Source organism: Saccoglossus kowalevskii, chromosome 18 (assembly GCF_978046115.1).
Source record: "Saccoglossus kowalevskii chromosome 18, keSacKowa6.1, whole genome shotgun sequence".
Classification (NCBI taxonomy): domain Eukaryota; kingdom Metazoa; phylum Hemichordata; class Enteropneusta; family Harrimaniidae; genus Saccoglossus; species Saccoglossus kowalevskii.
In genome coordinates, this window is record NC_140658.1 from 29822262 (window position 1) to 29847623 (window position 25362).

General features: G+C 41.9%; 1 protein-coding gene across 1 annotated transcript; it reads left to right on the forward strand.

Annotated features, from left to right (window-relative positions):
* Nucleotides 1-867: 867 nt before the first annotated feature.
* On the forward strand, nucleotides 868-25362 carry LOC144357175 (nucleoside diphosphate kinase 6, mitochondrial-like). Its single transcript, XM_085492864.1, has 5 exons — nucleotides 868-1012; nucleotides 10492-10594; nucleotides 23225-23348; nucleotides 23913-23989; nucleotides 24826-25362. Exons 1-5 carry the CDS (start codon nucleotides 923-925, stop codon nucleotides 24978-24980), a joined length of 549 nt encoding a protein of 182 aa, XP_085348990.1. The 5' UTR covers nucleotides 868-922; the 3' UTR covers nucleotides 24981-25362.

The window sequence follows — 25362 nt, forward strand, 5'->3', positions numbered from 1 at the left end:
TAATGTTTAACATCATTAGCATATTTGATATTTTTGATATTGTTTTTATTAGACGCATAAAATCCTTAGGAAAGGATAAAAAGGGTCTTACAGAAAGAAATTAAAAAAAAAAACTACAATCTAAAAAAGAAAACAAAAAATAAAAACTTTTCTAAAAAATAAATAAAACAAGTCAAAAACAAAAAAAGACAATTTGCAGCCAATGGTGAATACAGAATATAGAATGAACACAGAATGTGGCCTAATACACTGATAGTTGTTGCTGTTTTGTTCCATAGCTGTTTTTTAAGAAGACAGCTAAGGCTGGTGCTAGAGTATGGTTTGCCATAATCAAAATGAATTTATTCTGACTATTTTCTTTATCAAAATTTGGAATTTTATTTTGTGCAGTCAGGAATAATTTGTCAGGAAGTCAGGAATAATTTGTCCTATGGTGACTGTAAGCTGGACATTTCATTACAAAATGTTGCTCATCCTCAACTATATTATATCGAACAAGGAAACATTGCAAAGACAGAATACAAATAAATACCAGTTGCTTATATTACACGGTCATGATTGTTTGAATGATGTAATTACAAAACTATATTGGCCTAATATATCTAATATATCTCACTAACATCAGCATCGTACCTTAAATAAATAAACGCTGCTCGGACTGATAAATATGATATATAGAAGATAATATTTGGTAATCGTAGTCTTAAATAACTAAATAATAAATAAAGATTACCAAATATTATCTTCTATATAGCATCGTACCTTGAACGACCTGTACGCAAAGGCTCGTGGGACAAGGTACGAGTCTAACGTCGTTAGTTTTGATTAGCTACCCAGCATGCAACTTGAAATCAAAGATGTCGTCAGCTTCTTTTGCACAAATTTGAAAAATGTGTTTACATTTTAACTAATTTGTGTCATTATGGGGGCCGTACATCGAGCTAAGAACACTCTTCAACTTACCCTAGCTGTCATTAAACCAGATGTAGTAGCACATCCTTTTAAAGTTCAGGTATACACTTTTTTCTTCTTCTTTTCTGCGGCAATTTATGTTTATGTACGCCTTCTCGGCCCAACGACGTAGCGCTGGATTTTGGCTTTTTCTGCTCTACACCTACTGAAGACGTCAAAATCGATGAAAAAACCTGGGCTCGGCCTGGCATTGGCCCACTCACATGTTGAAGAGAATGCCTAACATTTCTGCATGGGGAAGGCGAATTATACGAGAAAGAAAATTTTTGGCAAAACAAATAAATAATTTACGCCAGAAACAGATAATTTGGAAGCTAATTTGTAAGACGGAAAAATCTAAATATGTAGGTAGAGTAAAGCGACAATAGCTGTAACTGTTAATCTTTTTCTTCGATTTTTATTTTGTAATAAAACGCTTTCCGTGTTGTTAGCACAGGGAGCCCAGGAACTATGATCAACTGCACGCACTCCCTATGAGCGGGGGGGGGGGGGGGTATCGGCTGGTATCTAGTGGAAGAAATAGACAAAGGATGAAGGCTCCAGCCAGCTCATATTTTCTAAACTGGGAAAAACGATCGAACAGAATGAAAAATAAAATCTATAAAAAATACCATGTTGAAGAATATTAGTTGCTCTTTCAAATTTTGCCGAAGCCTTACCTATATTTTACCGATATCTGCAGAATAAATCAAGAAAACTACACAAATTTATGAATTTATGAATAATTAACGGTTGAAAATAAATCTAGGAAAATTGCATAGCAGAGAGTTGATGGAGGGAATTGAAGAGCTGCCAGCATGTTCATGTTAAGCTACATTTAGGCATTTCCACAGATGTCTCCAAATATTTAGAACCTGGACACAGCAACTTTTAACATTTTTTAAGAATCTACATATAGTGTATTAAAAAAATAGTTCAAAATATTAAAATATTCTCTCAGGTTTGCTACCATGCACTGCTTTGATTAAAGATCTGCTTCAAATTTTTTTAATTTAAATAAACAGGAAGAATCAGTTGCTTATACAAAAGAATTGAATACAAACAGTGAAAAACAGAAACAATGAGGGGAAAAAATGAAGTCCTTGGCTTGAACCCAGGTCTGCTGGATCCCTTGTATAACCAATGCAGAATTTAAACTACTTTTTTATCACTATCTTAAAAAATATTTGAGGTAGACACACAAAATTTGAACTATGAAAGTGGGAGTGTCGTCACCGACGCATGCATCAGGTTGCCATAGCGTGTCATTGTTTACAAACAAGCGTCTACCCATGAGCCTTTGCATTTTTAGCGTGTGTTGTTATCGTCGCTTGGGACTCAATTCCCGTGTGTGCGCAGGTAACGACCCTCTCGCTTTAAATCAGAATATATAATAAAATGAAAACAATTGAACAACAAGGTTTGCGAGCTGTCATGCACTACTTTGAATAGAGAGCCCTGATTTCTTAAAAAACGCAAAAAATGTCAAAAAAAAAAAAAAAATAGAAAGAATCAGTTGCTTATACAAAAGGATTAAATACAAACAGTTAAATAACAGAAGCAAAGAGGGGGGAAATGAAGCCGGGTCCTGGGCTTGAACCCAGGTCTGTCAGTTGAGGCTGATCCCATGTAGAACTAATGTAGATTTTAAGCTACTTTTTTTACCAATATCTGAAAAAATATAAGAGCTAGACACGCAACTTTTGAACTTGGCCAAGTATTTATATTAAATCAGAATGTATAGTAAAATGATTGCACTAACACTCCCCTCTTATACCTTACCCTTCCTCATTTATCATTCGGGGAAGGTAAATATACATAAAAAGCAAAATGTTATGTTACATCCACATTTTGGAAAGGAAATTGTACTCAAAAATATGTATTCTGTATTTGACAATCAGTTCATTTGACAAATAAAAATTCACAGAAATTTGTTTCAGCTATTAGGACATAATGATAGAGCTTTTATAATACTAATTTAAAAACGCACTTCAAAAACAAAGATTGCAGTGTTTGAAGATGTAGATTCTCAGGAGGCAACAGTACTGTTGACTGGACACCAACTAACTATTTGAGTTGATTTGCATACACAGCAGAGCTTGCAACATTTGTCATTTTTTTACACAATGAATATAATAAGGCAGTTCATATTTGTCTCAGTGAATCATTAATTTTTGACAGACACCTGTACAAAATACAAGATCTTGCATGTTTTATGAATCTATTCACGTCTTAATGCAGTACTTTTTTTATGAGATGAGGCATTTGTTTTTATACTAAAATATCTGAATTACTTGAATAAAGCTGGAAATTATGTCCCTTAGAATAATTGAACAAATTAGGCACCCATTTTTTTGTAAGATATTTATATCAATCAAGGACATTCAGTACACTGCTTTTCACTACTGTTTCAATCACAGAACTGTGTATTCAAAATTAATTATGACAATGCATATTCATATTGAAACAAACTATGTGGATTTGACAAAATTACAAACGTGATGATAAAATCCAGTTTCATGTACATTAAACATCATTTACTCAAAATATTTAATACAGTACTACAGGGTGAAAAATACCCATCCCTTTGGAGTAAAGGATATATTGTACCAATATATAAATCAGGTAACAAGGATGATCCTTCAAACTATAGATGTATAACAATAACGAGCTGTTTAGGAAAATTGTTTTTGATTATTCTAAATAACAGGCTAAACAAGTTCCTTAATGATTATAATATTATATCTAAATATCAAATTGGCTTTAAGAAAGACTGCAGGACCTCTGATCATGTATTTGTTCTCAAGTCTATTATGAATTACCATAACAAAATAAGAAAAAATGGCAAAATTATTAAAAAATTACAGCCTCTTTATATGTGTTTTGTGGATTTGGCAAAAGCTTTTGATACAATTTGGAGGAATAGACTGTTTTACAAAATGTACAGAAATGGGGTGAGTGACAAAGTCATCAACAGTATGTATAAGGAGTTAAAATCTTAGATTGGAAGATGGGTACACTAATGAAAGATACAGCTGATTGCCCATTTTTGGGTAAGGAACCAATTCCATGCCTTATGTTTGCTGATGATATAGTCATCCTATCAAAGACTAAATCTGGACTACAAAACTCCCTTTTTAAATTACAAAACTATTGTAAAAGCTGGAAATTAAATGTTAGTGTAAAGAAAACAAAAATTCTGATTATGAATGATTCTGAGCGGCTCTGCCTAGCTCGTTTGCTTTTTCCTGTCCGCGGCATCCGACATTCTAGCTGGTAGGATAAGTTTTTCTTATCTTTTTTTTACCCTCGCGTCATTTTCCCCTTTGTGTGCAATGTTTTTTCCACAACCAAGAAATTAAAACCCGGCGCAACTATGCATGCATATTGTCTTTTATTTACAATGTATTTAGAAATGAATAGATGTAATGACAGCACCAGGGCTCGCTGCCGTTTTTTTTGGTCTCCTCGTGTTTCGAGTCGACTGTGCAGTGGTTATATTCAGAATTTACCAGCATAGAACCCGCAAACGAAATACTTTTGTAGCTGCGTGCAGGGTTCAGGGTTTTTGCCATGAAGGTGTGTGTTTTTCACTGGAGTTCTGAGGCCTGAGATTTTTCTTAAAGAACCATCAAAATCGCTGAGATTGACCGAGTCGTTCATTTCTTCACAGCAAGGTCGCGCGTCCAGTAAACAAATCAGTTAAAGTGAGTTGCGTGTTTGGCATGAGTGTAAAGTCCTCACTCTCGGCTACCGGTACTTCGTGTACCGGGACGTCGAGTAGGAGGCTCGATGGTGGAAGTACCGATATTTTTTCTTGGTCTCCCCCCGCTGATCGGAGGGCATCCTCACAGTCTGTTTTTTTTCAGGCGGTGGTTTACTCGATTTTACCGGCTGCAGCGAGGCTGTGCCCCTGCAGGCTTTCCTCTATGGGGCCCGTTGCGGGTCTCTTTGTGGACCCATCCTCGCACGGCACCGGGTTTGCCTCCGAGTTGAGGGCTTTGGTCGAAGGACTATCGGGGAAATTGCGTCCCTGGCAGGCTGGGTAGATTAGATGCAGTCGGAGCGAGCTGTCTCCACTGCGTCCCCTCGTTGGACGGGGCAAGGAGTTAATAGCCAAACACGTCAGGTTAACACAGGATTTACTTCACCAGTTGGGCTCGTTAGTAAATTGACCCACCTCGACCCAACGCACAGTTGGTGTCCCTGGGCATGGAGTTTTGACACAGAGGTAAGCTTGGTTTAGCTATTTCAAGCGTGTTGCTTAGCGCTAAGCAGCCTAGCCGAATGCTTAGTCAGCGTTCCCTCAGTGTCCCTCCGAGAACTAATGCGGATCATCGGAATGATGACCTCGGTTTTAAGGGTCGTTCCCCAGGCCGCACTACTTGATCTGGGACCAAGTGAAGGAAGCCCTGCCCTGGTGGCCGTCACTGGCCAACCTCGCCAGGGGCCCCCTTGGACCCGCACGCCGCAGGTATGACTCTGGTAACTGATGCCTCCTCCCAAGGTTGGGGAGTGCATCTATTGGATGAACATTTACAAGGATATGGCCCCGCATTAGTTTTGGGACAACCATATCAACCGGCTCGAACTGAAAGCAGTATACTTAGCACTACCATGCTTTCTACTCGTAGTTCGAGACCACAGAGTCCTGCTCTGCACAGGCAACGCAGCGGTGGTCTCCTTCAAGAATTAGGGGGGGACGCGTTCCTCGTTCTTGTCAGTCCTAGTGGAGCAAATCCTCCTTTAGTGCCTGAAATATAATGTGGAGCTAACCGTACACCACCTTCCAGGGGTGAGGAACAGTCTGGCAGACGCGGCTCCGTCTCCAGAACATGGGGTGGCTGATACAAGCCTCCAGGCTGTTTCGGCTGTGGGACAGTCCAAGGTTAGATCGGTTTGCCACACCCCGGAACACCAAGCTCCCAACGTACGTAACACTTCTCCCGACTCCAGGAGCCTGGGTCGCTTTGCTAACCCTGTGGACCCACTTAGTTGTGTACTCCTTTCCTCCCTTCTCGCTAGTTCACCGGGCACCGGAGAAAAGCTAGACAGGTGCACACCTGCATATTGTTATTGGTCGCACCCAATTGGTCAAACAAGGCCTAGTTTCCACTTCTGTCGGAAATGCTAGTCGAAACACCAGTAGTGCTTCCGGACTTACCGGACCTGCTGTCCCAACCAGACGGCGCACTACCACGAGCCCAGCGGGTGTCACTTACATGCATAGAGGCTCTTATTAGACCCGCACATACAAAAGCTTTATCTGAGCGGGCTGCCAACGTCCTGGCCAGGACGAACAGGAATTCTACCAATGCAGCCTACATTTCTAGGCTGTGAGCATACACTGATTGGTGTAGCGGAAAGGAGATTGATCCATACCATTCCTCTATTGACCAGGTAGCAGGCTCCTTCGTCCACCTGTTTCACGAAGTGGGTTTGTCCTACACAGCGATCGTTGGCTACAGGTCGACCTTGTCCCCCACCATTGAGAACGTACGGGAACAAGACTAGCTGATTGTCCTATTATTTGGAGACTATTTACTGCTTTCCAGACGCCAAGACCACATACAAGGGAACTCGGACTTGTTGGCTGTGTTGTCCGCTCTAAGCAGACCACGTTTTGAGCCTCTCTGATCAGCACCACTCAAATTTTTTGACGTGGAAAATAGTCTTCCTACTGGCCCTCACCTCAGGTAGGCATAGACCGGAGCTGGGCGCATTGTCCTTCTCGAATGATGTACCGCCGTTATGAACAATCACGTTGTGCGAAAGACACGAATCGGGTTTCTCGCCTAGAACCAAATCCCAGGACACGATCCTCACCCGATCGTCATCCCCCGGCTGTCATATTTTGTCTGCCCGTAAGGTTAGAAGAAATTGCTTCTCTACCTGGTTCGAGCACGGAGTTGCCACCAAACTGTACTAAAGATTCAGGACGGGTGCCAAGCACATGTCTTTGTGTTACGACCCATGCAGGCAGGATAGGCCGGCCTCCCCAACTTCCATAACCCTGTGGTTTACTGCGACTGTATTAGAGGTCTATTATACTTTAACTTAATTAAATCCTCGACACAGAGCTTGCAGAGACACCAAGTACGAGCGCACGAGGTCTGTGCGATTGCCAACTCACTAGTGCTAGCATCAGGTGCCCCCTTCGAGCATACACGGGGGGCAGGCTTCTGGAGAACGTCTTTATCAACTACCACCTAACAGACACCAAATCCATTGAGGAAGGTCTCTTTAGGTTGGGTCCCGTCATAGCGGGTCAGTCTTGGTTTGTGTTCAATCTATATTCTGTATTCACCATTGGCTGCAAATTGTCTTTTTTTGTTTTTGACTTGTTTTATTTTTTTTTAGAAAAGTTTTTATTTTTTGTTTACTTTTTTAGATTGTAGTTTTTTTTTTAATTTCTTTCTGTAAGACCCTTTTTATCCTTTCCTAAGGATTTTATGCGTCTAATAAAAAAATATATAAATATAAATAATATATGGACCACAAGGGTCCCTGCGCATAGGCAATAAGTCAGTCTCAGCATTATGCGGACAGATTTCTCTACCGTCAGCACTCCCCTGGAAGCTCCCAGGTCCCGCTTTGCGGCCTATGCCCTCATGCAGAACTGTTTCGGTCTTTACTTCGAAAGCTTACTACCCCCAGAATTGGGTTGGGATCTAGCTTTCTCGGGCACACCGAACCCTGTCACGGTACCAGCATTTTGGCTTCTTGCTCCTGTGACAGCACAGGCAAGGTAAAACACCACCCTTTTTTGGGCCTTAACTAGGGTGTTGAGTGATTATTGTATTTCATCCCGGACTGGGAAAAGACTTTCATCATTTTTCTGTTTGCTTTGAAAACCCGCCACCTATCGGCGTCTGACTCTGCCTACAGTTCTACAGTTCGTCACCGGCAGAATCGCTGATTAATGCCTACAGTTCAAAATAGTCATTTTGACTGACCGAAGTCTATGGTGGGTATGAACTATGTGAATAGGCAGGTTCAGAGAACCCTCTGTCTAATTCAAAGAGTTTCTATATTGATAATAAAAAGATACAGATTGACAATCAATTACCATATTTAGGAATCAATTTTAACGCAAATAGTACCTTCAAAACCTGCATTAAATCATTGACTCTGAAAGCACGAAAAAACTACTTCTCAATTAGACATAATTCAATATTTATGCAAATACCCAAATTAACACACTATGTTATTTATTTGACAGCATGGTAAAACCAGTTTTATATACGGGAGTGAAATATGGGGTGCCTAAACCATCAACAATTTCGAACACAAAGGGACACTCAAATCAATCACAAATGACAATTTGGAATATGAAAAACTTCATTTAAAATTCTACAAGAATGCATTAGGAGTCCACAAAAGAAGCTCAAACATTGCATCACAAGGTGAATTAGGTCGATACCCCATACATTTGGAGGTAATTAACAATGTGTTCTCCTACTGGGCAAGGATAGCACATGGAAAGTCCCCAATTCTGACAAAGATAGCTTTACACAATGAACTGGATCTGCACAAACAAGGGCAGAAATCATTTGTAACTTTTATAAAACAAATGTTAGAAACACTTAAATGTAACAAACTCTGGGAAGCTAATAATCTAAATTCTAAAAACATAAAAAGAATTATTCAAAATAAACTTAAAGATACATATAATAATGAATGGATGAAGCAACTTAATAAAAACAACAATCAAAATGTTGGCAACAAATTAAAGACATACCTACTGGTAAAGAAAAATTACAAATTTGAAAATTATCTAAAAGTAATTTTGAATTATAAAATAAGATCAGCAATTACAAAATTAAGAATTTCAAGCCATAACTTGCCAATTGAGAAAGGGCGATACAATAATATCCATCAAAAACAAAGAATATGCAAATTGTGCGACTCATCTGAAGTGGGTGATGAAAAACACTATGTTATGAACTGTTCAAACTCAGATATTAAATCAAATAGAGAAAAACATTTTCACAATATTAGCTTTCCAGAATTTGAAAAACTAAATCAAGAATGTAAATTCATTTACCGTATTTGTTAAGTGCTTTGGATACTCATTTATGATAACTTTCGCCAAATATGTTATTTCTATTTTAAATGTAGTTAATAGTTGTATTTAGTGGCCATACTGCCGTATTGTACTATATCTGTGTTGTGTCAATAAATTATTATTATTATGTAATGTATTATGCTATGTATTTCAAAGGATTGTTCTAGTTTGCTTGTTACTGTTTCAGTGATTTTTTCGTCATCCTGAGATTGATGGTTTTTCCCAAATATTCCCATATTTAAATTTTTTAAATTTTGTTTTATGTCTGTTACCCAGTGGTCTTTTCTTTTTTTATTAAGATGTATTCCAAGATTGTAAGCTTCATACACTAGCGAATTTGGGTTAGAATTATTTATTTTGATCCAATATTTGATCATATATTTTAAGCTTGTTGCTAGGAGTGGATATCTTCCCAACTCTAGTAGGTGCCAAATTACTTGCTTTGCTATTTACTTTTAGAAGGTATTTGCAGAAATGTATTTGTACTTTTTCCATTGGTGTAGACAGATTTGCCATTAGATGCGATTTGTTGACGTTCTCGCTCGTCCAAATTTCACTGCAGTAAAGCATAATTGGTTTTACAATTGCATCAAACATTTTTAAGTATGTTTTGGTTGGAATTAATTTTTCTGAGAATAGCATTTGTTTCATTTTGAAACATGCCTTCATTGCCTTAGCTTTGAGGTCTTCTTGTGCTCCGATGAATTTACCTGATTTGAGTAGTTTAATGCTGAGATATGTGTAGGTTTTTGTATTTTCAATTTCCTGCCCATAAACATAGAATTTTAATTTGTCCTGTGATTTTTTTGACCTATTAAACATGACAATTTTCGACTTAGAGATATTAATATTGAGTTTCCATTTCTGACAGTAAGCTTCAAGAGAATTTATGGCATTTTGTAAGCCGTTATGTGATTGGGACAACACTATGAGGTCGTCTGCATATAGCAGACATGGGAGACTTGTGCTTAAGAGACTTGTTAGGTCATAAAGATGTTTTAATGTCATTTACATAGAATAGAATAGAATAGAATAGAATAGAATAGAATAGAATAGAATAGAATAGAATAGAATAGAATATTTGATTCAAAATAATGTAAGAAATTACATAATTTATGGCCAAAAACCAACATAGTAACGCACAAATTCAACAATAATAAAATAAAAATTAAAAAGATGCATACATTTCTAAGATTTTATGTCTATAGACTCCTAGACTGCTGGCAATGAAACTATCTTTTGAACTCATCAGTTTCCTAAACATGATCTGCTTAGGCAAACTTAGAAATTGTTTGTGCATTGAGATTACTCCCATAAATTTGCACCTAGCAGATTCAATCTCTGGGTTCCTGCAATCTAAGAAAGTATGCATCTCATTGCCAACAGCTAGATCATCACATAGATATTCATACCACCATGCATACACGGACTTTGAGTTGTTTGTGATCCAGTTCCATGTGTTTTATTCATAGGAAATCAAGAAGGTCATTTTGGAAAACAATTTCTTATTTATAAGATCTAAAGTTTTAAAATGGACAAAATATGATGCGGAACGCTTTTATGCTGAACACAAAGGTAATATACCCATCACAGGTTCACAGGTTCACAGAGATACAAGCATTGAATTTTCACCAGACCCACTACTTTTATGACATTACAGCTATACAGCCATTACACCTCAATGACATCACACACAGACCTCACCAGACCCATCACCATTATGACGTTACAGCTATACAGCCATTACACCTCAATGACATCACACCCAGACCTCACCAGACCCACCACCATTATGACGTTACAGTTATACAGCCATTACATCTCAATGACATCACACCCAGACCTCACCAGACCCACCACCATTATGACGTTACAGTTATACAGCCATTACATCTCAATGACATCACACCCATATCTCACCAGACCCATCACCATTATGACATTACAGCTATACAGCCATTACATCTCAGTGACATCACACCCAGACCTCACCAGACCCATCACCATTATGACGTTACAGCTATACAGCCATTATATCTCAGTGACATCACACCCAGACCTCACCAGACCCATCACCATTATGACGTTACAGCTATACAGCCATTATATCTCAATGACATCACACCCAGACCTCACCAGACCCACCACCATTATGACGTTACAGCTATACAGCCATTACATCTCAATGACATCACACCCAGACCTCACCAGACCCACCACCATTATGACGTTACAGCTATACAGCCATTACATCTCAATGACATCACACCCAGACCTCACCAGACCCACCACCATTATGACATTACAGCTATACAGCCATTACATCTCAATGACATCACACCCAGACCTCACCAGACCCACCACCATTATGACATTACAGCTATACAGCCATTACATCTCAATGACATCACACCCAGACCTCACCAGACCCATCACCATTATGACGTTACAGCTATACAGCCATTACATCTCAATGACATCACACCCAGACCTCACCAGACCCACCACCATTATGACGTTACAGCTATACAGCCATTACATCTCAATGACATCACACCCAGACCTCACCAGACCCACCACCATTATGACGTTACATCTATACAGCCATTACACCTCAATGACATCACACCCAGACCTCACCAGACCCACCACCCTTATGACGTTACAGCTATACAGCCATTACATCTCAATGACATCACACCCAGACCTCACCAGACCCACCACCATTATGATGTTACAGCTATACAGCCATTACATCTCAATGACATCACACCCAGACCTCACAAGACCCACCACCATTATGACGTTACAGCTATACAGCCATTACACCTCAATGACATCACACACAGACCTCACTAGACCCACCACCCTTATGACGCTATACAGCCATTACACCTCAATGACATCACACCCAGACCTCACCAGACCCACCACCCTTATGACGCTATAGCCATTACACCTCAATGACATCACACCCAGACCTCACCAGACCCATCACCATTATGACGTTACAGCTATACAGCCATTACATCTCAATGACATCACACCCAGACCTCACCAGACCCACCACCATTATGACGTTACAGCTATACAGCCATTACACCTCAATGACATCACACCCATATCTCACCAGACCCACCACCCTTATGACGCTATACAGCCATTACATCTCAGTGACATCACACCCAGACCTCACCAGACCCACCGCCATTATGACGTTACAGCTATACAGCCATTACATCTCAATGACATCACACCCAGACCTCACCAAACCCATCACCATTATGACGTTACAGCTATACAGCCATTACATCTCAATGACATCACACCCAGACCTCACCAGACCCACCACCATTATGACGTTACAGCTATACAGCCATTACATCTCAGTGACATCACACCCAGACCTCACCAGACCCACCACCATTATGACGTTACAGCTATACAGCCATTACATCTCAGTGACATCACACCCAGACCTCACCAGACCCACCGCCATTATGACGTTACAGCTATACAGCCATTACATCTCAATGACATCACACCCAGACCTCACCAGACCCACCACCATTATGATGTTACAGCTATACAGCCATTACATCTCAATGACATCACACCCAGACCTCACCAGACCCATCACCATTATGACGTTACAGCTATACAGCCATTACATCTCAATGACATCACACCCAGACCTCACCAGACCCACCACCCTTATGACGCTATAGCTATACAGCCATTATATCTCAATGACATCACACCCAGACCTCACCAGACCCATCACCATTATGACGTTACAGCTATACAGCCATTACATCTCAATGACATCACACCCAGACTTCACCAGACCCATCACCATTATGATGTTACAGCTATACAGCCATTACATCTCAGTGACATCACACCCAGACCTCACCAGACCCACCACCATTATGACGTTACAGCTATACAGCCATTACATCTCAATGACATCACACCCAGACCTCACCAGACCCATCACCATTATGACGTTACAGCTATACAGCCATTATATCTCAATGACATCACACCCAGACCTCACCAGACCCATCACCATTATGACGTTACAGCTATACAGCCATTACATCTCAATGACATCACACCCAGACCTCACCAGACCCATCACCATTATGACGTTACAGCTATACAGCCATTACATCTCAATGACATCACACCCAGACCTCACCAGACCCACCACCATTATGACGTTACAGCTATACAGCCATTACATCTCAATGACATCACACCCAGACCTCACCAGACCCACCACCATTATGACGTTACAGCTATACAGCCATTATATCTCAATGACATCACACCCAGACCTCACCAGACGCACCACCATTATGACGTTACAGCTATACAGCCATTACATCTCAATGACATCACACCCAGACCTCACCAGACCCATCACCATTATGACGTTACAGCTATACAGCCATTACATCTCAATGACATCACACCCAGACCTCACCAGACCCACCACCATTATGACGTTACAGCTATACAGCCATTATATCTCAATGACATCACACCCAGACCTCACCAGACCCACCACCATTATGACCTTACAGCTATACAGCCATTACATCTCAATGACATCACACCCAGACCTCACCAAACCCACCACCATTATGACGTTACAGCTACACAGCCATTACATCTCAGTGACATCACACCCAGACCTCACCAGACCCACCACCATTATGATGTTACAGCTATACAGCCATTACATCTCAATGACATCACACCCAGACCTCACCAGACCCACCACCATTATGACGTTACAGCTATACAGCCATTACACCTCAATGACATCACACACAGACCTCACTAGACCCACCACCCTTATGACGCTATACAGCCATTACACCTCAATGACATCACACCCAGACCTCACCAGACCCACTACTTTTATGACATTACAGCTATACAGCCATTACACCTCAATGACATCACACACAGACCTCACTAGACCCACCACCCTTATGACGCTATACAGCCATTACACCTCAATGACATCACACCCAGACCTCACCAGACCCACTACTTTTATGACATTACAGCTATACAGCCATTACACCTCAATGACATCACACACAGACCTCACCAGACCCACCACCCTTATGACGCTATAGCCATTACACCTCAATGACATCACACCCAGACCTCACCAGACCCATCACCATTATGACGTTACAGCTATACAGCCATTACATCTCAATGACATCACACCCAGACCTCACCAGACCCACCACCATTATGACGTTACAGCTATACAGCCATTACACCTCAATGACATCACACCCATATCTCACCAGACCCACCACCCTTATGACGCTATACAGCCATTACATCTCAGTGACATCACACCCAGACCTCACCAGACCCACCGCCATTATGACGTTACAGCTATACAGCCATTACATCTCAATGACATCACACCCAGACCTCACCAAACCCATCACCATTATGACGTTACAGCTATACAGCCATTACATCTCAATGACATCACACCCAGACCTCACCAGACCCACCACCATTATGACGTTACAGCTATACAGCCATTACATCTCAGTGACATCACACCCAGACCTCACCAGACCCACCACCATTATGACGTTACAGCTATACAGCCATTACATCTCAGTGACATCACACCCAGACCTCACCAGACCCACCGCCATTATGACGTTACAGCTATACAGCCATTACATCTCAATGACATCACACCCAGACCTCACCAGACCCACCACCATTATGATGTTACAGCTATACAGCCATTACATCTCAATGACATCACACCCAGACCTCACCAGACCCATCACCATTATGACGTTACAGCTATACAGCCATTACATCTCAATGACATCACACCCAGACCTCACCAGACCCACCACCCTTATGACGCTATAGCTATACAGCCATTATATCTCAATGACATCACACCCAGACCTCACCAGACCCATCACCATTATGACGTTACAGCTATACAGCCATTACATCTCAATGACATCACACCCAGACTTCACCAGACCCATCACCATTATGATGTTACAGCTATACAGCCATTACATCTCAGTGACATCACACCCAGACCTCACCAGACCCACCACCATTATGACGTTACAGCTATACAGCCATTACATCTCAATGACATCACACCCAGACCTCACCAGACCCATCACCATTATGACGTTACAGCTATACAGCCATTATATCTCAATGACATCACACCCAGACCTCACCAGACCCATCACCATTATGACGTTACAGCTATACAGCCATTACATCTCAATGACATCACACCCAGACCTCACCAGACCCATCACCATTATGACGTTACAGCTATACAGCCATTACATCTCAATGACATCACACCCAGACCTCACCAGACCCACCACCATTATGACGTTACAGCTATACAGCCATTACATCTCAATGACATCACACCCAGACCTCACCAGACCCACCACCATTATGACGTTACAGCTATACAGCCATTATATCTCAATGACATCACACCCAGACCTCACCAGACGCACCACCATTATGACGTTACAGCTATACAGCCATTACATCTCAATGACATCACACCCAGACCTCACCAGACCCATCACCATTATGACGTTACAGCTATACAGCCATTACATCTCAATGACATCACACCCAGACCTCACCAGACCCACCACCATTATGACGTTACAGCTATACAGCCATTATATCTCAATGACATCACACCCAGACCTCACCAGACCCACCACCATTATGACCTTACAGCTATACAGCCATTACATCTCAATGACATCACACCCAGACCTCACCAAACCCACCACCATTATGACGTTACAGCTACACAGCCATTACATCTCAGTGACATCACACCCAGACCTCACCAGACCCACCACCATTATGATGTTACAGCTATACAGCCATTACATCTCAATGACATCACACCCAGACCTCACCAGACCCACCACCATTATGACGTTACAGCTATACAGCCATTACACCTCAATGACATCACACACAGACCTCACTAGACCCACCACCCTTATGACGCTATACAGCCATTACACCTCAATGACATCACACCCAGACCTCACCAGACCCACTACTTTTATGACATTACAGCTATACAGCCATTACACCTCAATGACATCACACACAGACCTCACTAGACCCACCACCCTTATGACGCTATACAGCCATTACACCTCAATGACATCACACCCAGACCTCACCAGACCCACTACTTTTATGACATTACAGCTATACAGCCATTACACCTCAATGACATCACACACAGACCTCACTAGACCCACCACCCTTATGACGCTATACAGCCATTACACCTCAATGACATCACACCCAGACCTCACCAGACCCACCACCCTTATGACGCTATAGCTATACAGCCATTATATCTCAATGACATCACACCCAGACCTCACCAGACCCATCACCATTATGACGTTACAGCTATACAGCCATTATATCTCAATGACATCACACCCAGACCTCACCAGACCCACCACCATTATGACGTTACAGCTATACAGCCATTACATCTCAATGACATCACACCCAGACCTCACCAGACCCACCACCCTTATGACGCTATAGCCATTACACCTCAATGACATCACACCCAGACCTCACCAGACCCATCACCATTATGACGTTACAGCTATACAGCCATTATATCTCAATGACATCACACCCAGACCTCACCAGACCCACCACCATTATGACGTTACAGCTATACAGCCATTACATCTCAATGACATCACACCCAGACCTCACCAGACCCACCACCATTATGATGTTACAGCTATACAGCCATTACATCTCAATGACATCACACCCAGACCTCACCAGACCCATCACCATTATGACGTTACAGCTATACAGCCATTACATCTCAATGACATCACACCCAGACCTCACCAGACCCACCACCATTATGACATTACAGCTATACAGCCATTACATCTCAATGACATCACACCCAGACCTCACCAGACCCATCACCATTATGACGTTACAGCTATACAGCCATTACATCTCAATGACATCACACCCAGACCTCACCAGACCCACCACTCTTATGACGTTACAGCTATACAGCCATTACATCTCAATGACATCACACCCAGACCTCACCAGACCCACCACCATTATGATGTTACAGCTATACAGCCATTACATCTCAATGACATCACACCCAGACCTCACCAGACCCACCACCCTTATGACGCTATAGCTATACAGCCATTATATCTCAATGACATCACACCCAGACCTCACCAGACCCACCACCATTATGACCTTACAGCTATACAGCCATTACATCTCAATGACATCACACACAGACCTCACCAGACCCATCACCATTATGACGCTATAGCTATACAGCCATTACACCTCAATGACATCACACCCAGACCTCACCAGACCCACCACCCTTATGACGCTATAGCTATACAGCCATTACATCTCAATGACATCACACCCAGACCTCACCAGACCCACCACCCTTATGACGCTATAGCTATACAGCCATTACACCTCAATGACATCACACCCAGACCTCACCAGACCCACCACCCTTATGACGCTATAGCTATACAGCCATTACACCTCAATGACATCACACCCAGACCTCACCAGACCCATCACCATTATGACGCTATAGCTATACAGCCATTACACCTCAATGACATCACACCCAGACCTCACCAGACCCACCACCATTATGACCTTACAGCTATACAGCCATTACATCTCAATGACATCACACACAGACCTCACCAGACCCATCACCATTATGACGCTATAGCTATACAGCCATTACACCTCAATGACATCACATCCAGACCTCACCAGACCCACCACCCTTATGACGTTACAGCTATACAGCCATTACATCTCAATGACATCACACACAGACCTCACCAGACCCATCACCATTATGACGCTATAGCTATACAGCCATTACACCTCAATGACATCACACCCAGACCTCACCAGACCCATCACCATTATGACGTTACAGCTATACAGCCATTATATCTCAATGACATCACACCCAGACCTCACCAGACCCACCACCATTATGACGTTACAGCTATACAGCCATTACATCTCAATGACATCACACCCAGACCTCACCAGACCCACCACCATTATGATGTTACAGCTATACAGCCATTACATCTCAATGACATCACACCCAGACCTCACCAGACCCATCACCATTATGACGTTACAGCTATACAGCCATTACATCTCAATGACATCACACCCAGACCTCACCAGACCCACCACCATTATGACATTACAGCTATACAGCCATTACATCTCAATGACATCACACCCAGACCTCACCAGACCCATCACCATTATGACGTTACAGCTATACAGCCATTACATCTCAATGACATCACACCCAGACCTCACCAGACCCACCACCCTTATGACGTTACAGCTATACAGCCATTACATCTCAATGACATCACACCCAGACCTCACCAGACCCACCACCATTATGATGTTACAGCTATACAGCCATTACATCTCAATGACATCACACCCAGACCTCACCAGACCCACCACCCTTATGACGCTATAGCTATACAGCCATTATATCTCAATGACATCACACCCAGACCTCACCAGACCCACCACCATTATGACCTTACAGCTATACAGCCATTACATCTCAATGACATCACACACAGACCTCACCAGACCCATCACCATTATGACGCTATAGCTATACAGCCATTACACCTCAATGACATCACACCCAGACCTCACCAGACCCACCACCCTTATGACGCTATAGCTATACAGCCATTACATCTCAATGACATCACACCCAGACCTCACCAGACCCACCACCCTTATGACGCTATAGCTATACAGCCATTACACCTCAATGACATCACACCCAGACCTCACCAGACCCACCACCCTTATGACGCTATAGCTATACAGCCATTACACCTCAATGACATCACACCCAGACCTCACCAGACCCATCACCATTATGACGCTATAGCTATACAGCCATTACACCTCAATGACATCACACCCAGACCTCACCAGACCCACCACCATTATGACCTTACAGCTATACAGCCATTACATCTCAATGACATCACACACAGACCTCACCAGACCCATCACCATTATGACGCTATAGCTATACAGCCATTACACCTCAATGACATCACATCCAGACCTCACCAGACCCACCACCCTTATGACGTTACAGCTATACAGCCATTACATCTCAATGACATCACACACAGACCTCACCAGACCCATCACCATTATGACGCTATAGCTATACAGCCATTACACCTCAATGACATCACACCCAGACCTCACCAGACCCACCACCCTTATGACGCTATAGCTATACAGCCATTATATCTCAATGACATCACACCCAGACCTCACCAGACCCATCACCATTATGACGTTACAGCTATACAGCCATTATATCTCAATGACATCACACCCAGACCTCACCAGACCCACCACCCTTATGACGTTACAGCTATACAGCCATTACATCTCAATGACATCACACCCAGACCTCACCAGACCCACCACCCTTATGACGTTACAGCTATACAGCCATTACATCTCAATGACATCACACCCAGACCTCACCAGACCCACCACCCTTATGACGCTATAGCCATTACACCTCAATGACATCACACCCAGACCTCACCAGACCCATCACCATTATGACGTTACAGCTATACAGCCATTATATCTCAATGACATCACACCCAGACCTCACCAGACCCACCACCATTATGACCTTACAGCTATACAGCCATTACATCTCAATGACATCACACCCAGACCTCACCAGACCCACTACTTTTATGACATTACAGCTATACAGCCATTACACCTCAATGACATCACACACAGACCTCACTAGACCCACCACCATTATGACGTTACAGTTATACAGCCATTATATCTCAATGACATCACACCCAGACCTCACCAGACCCACCACCATTATGACGTTACAGCTATACAGCCATTACATCTCAATGACATCACACCCAGACCTCACCAGACCCATCACCATTATGACGTTACAGCTATACAGCCATTACATCTCAATGACATCACACCCAGACCTCACCAGACCCATCACCATTATGACGTTACAGCTATACAGCCATTACACCTCAATGACATCACACCCAGACCTCACCAGACCCACCACCATTATGACGTTACAGTTATACAGCCATTATATCTCAATGACATCACACCCAGACCTCACCAGACCCATCACCATTATGACGTTACAGCTATACAGCCATTACATCTCAATGACATCACACCCAGACCTCACCAGACCCACCACCCTTATGACGTTACAGCTATACAGCCATTACATCTCAATGACATCACACCCAGACCTCGCCAGACCCACCACCATTATGACCTTACAGCTATACAGCCATTACATCTCAATGACATCACACCCAGACCTCACCAGACCCACCACCCTTATGACGTTACAGCTATACAGCCATTATATCTCAATGACATCACACCCAGACCTCGCCAGACCCACCACCATTATGACCTTACAGCTATACAGCCATTACACCTCAATGACATCACACCCAGACCTCACCAGACCCACCACCCTTATGACGCTATAGCTATACAGCCATTATATCTCAATGACATCACACCCAGACCTCACCAGACCCATCACCATTATGACGTTACAGCTATACAGCCATTACATCTCAATGACATCACACCCAGACCTCACCAGACCCATCACCATTATGACCTTACAGCTATACAGCCATTACACCTCAATGACATCACACCCAGACCTCACCAGACCCACCACCCTTATGACGCTATAGCTATACAGCCATTATATCTCAATGACATCACACCCAGACCTCACCAGACCCACCACCATTATGACGTTACAGCTATACAGCCATTACATCTCAATGGCATCACACCCAGACCTCACCAGACCCACCACCCTTATGACGCTATAGCCATTACACCTCAATGACATCACACCCAGACCTCACCAGACCCATCACCATTATGACGTTACAGCTATACAGCCATTATATCTCAATGACATCACACCCAGACCTCACCAGACCCACCACCATTATGACGTTACAGCTATACAGCCATTATATCTCAATGACATCACACCCAGACCTCACCAGACCCACCACCATTATGACCTTACAGCTATACAGCCATTACATCTCAATGACATCACACCCAGACCTCACCAGACCCACTACTTTTATGACATTACAGCTATACAGCCATTACACCTCAATGACATCACACACAGACCTCACTAGACCCACCACCCTTATGACGCTATACAGCCATTACACCTCAATGACATCACACCCAGACCTCACCAGACCCACCACCCTTATGACGCTATAGCTATACAGCCATTACATCTCAATGACATCACACCCAGACCTCACCAGACCCACCACCCTTATGACGCTATACAGCCATTATATCTCAATGACATCACACCCAGACCTCACCAGACCCATCACCATTATGACGTTACAGCTATACAGCCATTACATCTCAATGACATCACACCCAGACCTCACCAGACCCACCACCCTTATGACGCTATAGCCATTACACCTCAATGACATCACACCCAGACCTCACCAGACCCATCACCATTATGACGTTACAGCTATACAGCCATTATATCTCAATGACATCACACCCAGACCTCACCAGACCCACCACCATTATGACGTTACAGCTATACAGCCATTACATCTCAATGACATCACACCCAGACCTCACCAGACCCATCACCATTATGACGTTACAGCTATACAGCCATTACATCTCAATGACATCACACCCAGACCTCACCAGACCCACCACCATTATGACGTTACAGCTATACAGCCATTACATCTCAATGACATCACACCCAGACCTCACCAGACCCACCACCATTATGACGTTACAGCTATACAGCCATTACACCTCAATGACATCACACCCATATCTCACCAGACCCACCACCATTATGACGTTACAGCTATACAGCCATTACATCTCAATGACATCAAACCCAGACCTCACCAGACCCATCACCATTATGACATTACATCTATACAGCCATTACACCTCAATGACATCACACCCAGACCTCACCAAACCCACCACCATTATGACGTTACAGCTATACAGCCATTACACCTCAATGACATCACACCCAGACCTCACCAGACCCATCACCATTATGACGTTACAGCTATACAGCCATTACATCTCAATGACATCACACCCAGACCTCACCAAACCCACCACCATTATGACGTTACAGTTATACAGCCATTACACCTCAATGACATTACACCCATACCTCACCAGACCCACCACCATTATGACGTTACAGCTATACAGCCATTACACCTCAATGACATCACACCCAGACCTCACCAGACCCACCACCATTATGACGTTACAGCTATACAGCCATTACACCTCAATGACATCACACCCAGACCTCACCAGACCCATCACCATTATGACGTTACAGCTATACAGCCATTACATCTCAATGACATCACACCCAGACCTCACCAGACCCACCACCATTATGACCTTACAGCTATACAGCCATTATATCTCAATGACATCACACCCAGACCTCACCAGACCCATCACCATTATGACGTTACAGCTATACAGCCATTACACCTCAATGACATCACACCCAGACCTCACCAAACCCACCATCATTATGACGTTACAGCTATACAGCCATTACACCTCAATGACATCTCACCCAGACCTCACCAGACCCACCACCATTATGACGTTACAGCTATACAGCCATTACACCTCAATGACATCACACCCAGACCTGTATGACATCATACCCAGACCTCAATGACATCATACCCAGACCTCAATGACATCATACCCAGACCTCAATGACATCACACCCAGACCTGTATGACCTTAGCTTACAATCATCGCTATTATGTTACAGCCATCACACCTAGACATAACACTCTCACCTCAATGACATCCGGACCAGAATTAGATTAACACACTGAATATATAAGTGTTCTTTCATATTATCTATTAAAGGAAAAGTATTTTTCCATCGCTTGGTTGATTACATGACTAGTGGACCCATAAGTGCACATGCATTAGCTGGAGAAGATGCTATCAGTCGATGGAGGCAGTTAATGGGACCAACCAAAATATCCAGGTATATATAAAGACAACCCAGCCTTGAGAGGATTTTGCAGGTACAACTTCTAGACTAAAAGAAACATTGAACTTATTGAATTAAATTACATAGACAGATTACCACTCTCAGCATTCTACTGCATGAGACTCCATAAGATAATACATATAAATAGTTAAATCCCACCATATAACATCAAGCATTGACTAAAATAGATCATTGGTCCGACTGCTGCCTCAGTAATGTCAACTTTAGGACCTCCCAGCATAACATTGACTTGTTAGGTCAACGGTTTCATCATTTCCACTAAGTGTCAACTGAGCAGGACTCTTCATGGTAACATTGACTAATTTGAATTACTGGTCCCATAGCTGCCACCAATTATATGTCAACTGAGGGACTCCCCAGGGTAGCATATTGATCAAGTTAAATCGTGACTGCATTAAAATCAACCTTCCATACACCATTTTTATGGAGAACTTAAGATTTCTCAGAATCACCAAAACTTGTTTGTCTATTCAACAAAATCTTGTACTGAAAATATTGAAATTGATCCATTTTACCTTCATGTGATTGCTTCTTCAGAGAAAAGGAAATCGCACCAGAGTCAATCAGAGCCAAGTATGGTTTGTCAGATACACAGAATGCAGTACATGGTTCAGGTTAGTTACCATTGAATGTCTTAATGTCTGTGTAAATCATTCAAAGGACCTAGTTTTCTGGCCTCTCACAAACTGAATTAAATGTCTCAAATTTTGCAGTCGTGGCTTCATTCTTAATCAATCACATGGTCATGATTGATGAGCTGAGCATTGCTAATCATGTTTCATCGTATCAAATCAGATTTTAATATCGGATTGTACCAATACAGAAGTTACAGAATACAGTAAAAGATGGCAATAAAATGAGAACATATAAATTGTTTAAATCGTTTTTGAAAATAGAAACTTACCTAACCGAAATAACAAACTTCAGCCTTCGGAGAATTGTGAGTAAATTAAGGCTTAGTGATCGCAATTTAGAAATTGGAAAGATGCAGACAACAACGACCACAAATTCCCACGGAAGAGCGATTTTGTAAAAAAATGTCTTACAAATTCAGTTGAGGACGAACAACATTTTATCCTAGATTGTGAATTTCTCGATAAAGAAAGAGGGGAGCTGTTTCAAGAAATAGGAATTAAAAATAAACTAAATAAAACAGACAATTTCATTTAAATTATGACATGTTTCATACCCCTAGCAAAGTTTCTAAATAAGGCAAAACAGAAATCAGGTATATGATAGCTATCACCTCTACACTGGGAGAATCCTGTAATTAGCATTAATTTTTTTTCCTATTAAGCTTTTAACATCTTTTAATTTTAATTTTATCTTATCATAGTTTAGCTACTGTATTTTTTTGTATGATTTGTATTTTTTTTTATTTACCATACTGCGCCCTCTGATGGCATAGTAGTGTAATAAAGTTATTATTATTATTATTATAAATTTTCAGACTCACCAGACTCAGTTAGAAGAGAAATTAAAATAGTTTTTCCTGAATTTTGCATTGATGGTTGGTATGAGAATGAAGAAAAGTTGTACAGAACAAAAGACTTTCATTTCTGTAATTCAATGGACGCTCATGTTCTTAATAGCCCAGCAGCTTAAGCTACATATATTGATCAGACTATGTATTTTCTGATCATTTCACAGCATGATTGGTCTGTTGCGAAAGAGTTACATGATCAAATACTACATTCTCTATAAGCAGCCTGTGATTGGGTTACATTGCCATCAGTGAAAATATTTGTATAAATGAGACATTGAATACATAACTCAATAAACATTTACGGACAAATGCCTTATTCAAATTCAATAAAATTAAAATAATCAAAATCAATCAATTTTAAAATAAAAAGGGAAAACTTAATGTGTGAAATGTTATTGAATATGAAAGAAGTAAATTTATCTGATAACTTCCAGCAACTGAATAACGAAGAGTTATTATGCTTCCTTCTGGGAGATACCACTCAAGGTTATAACAAAGAAA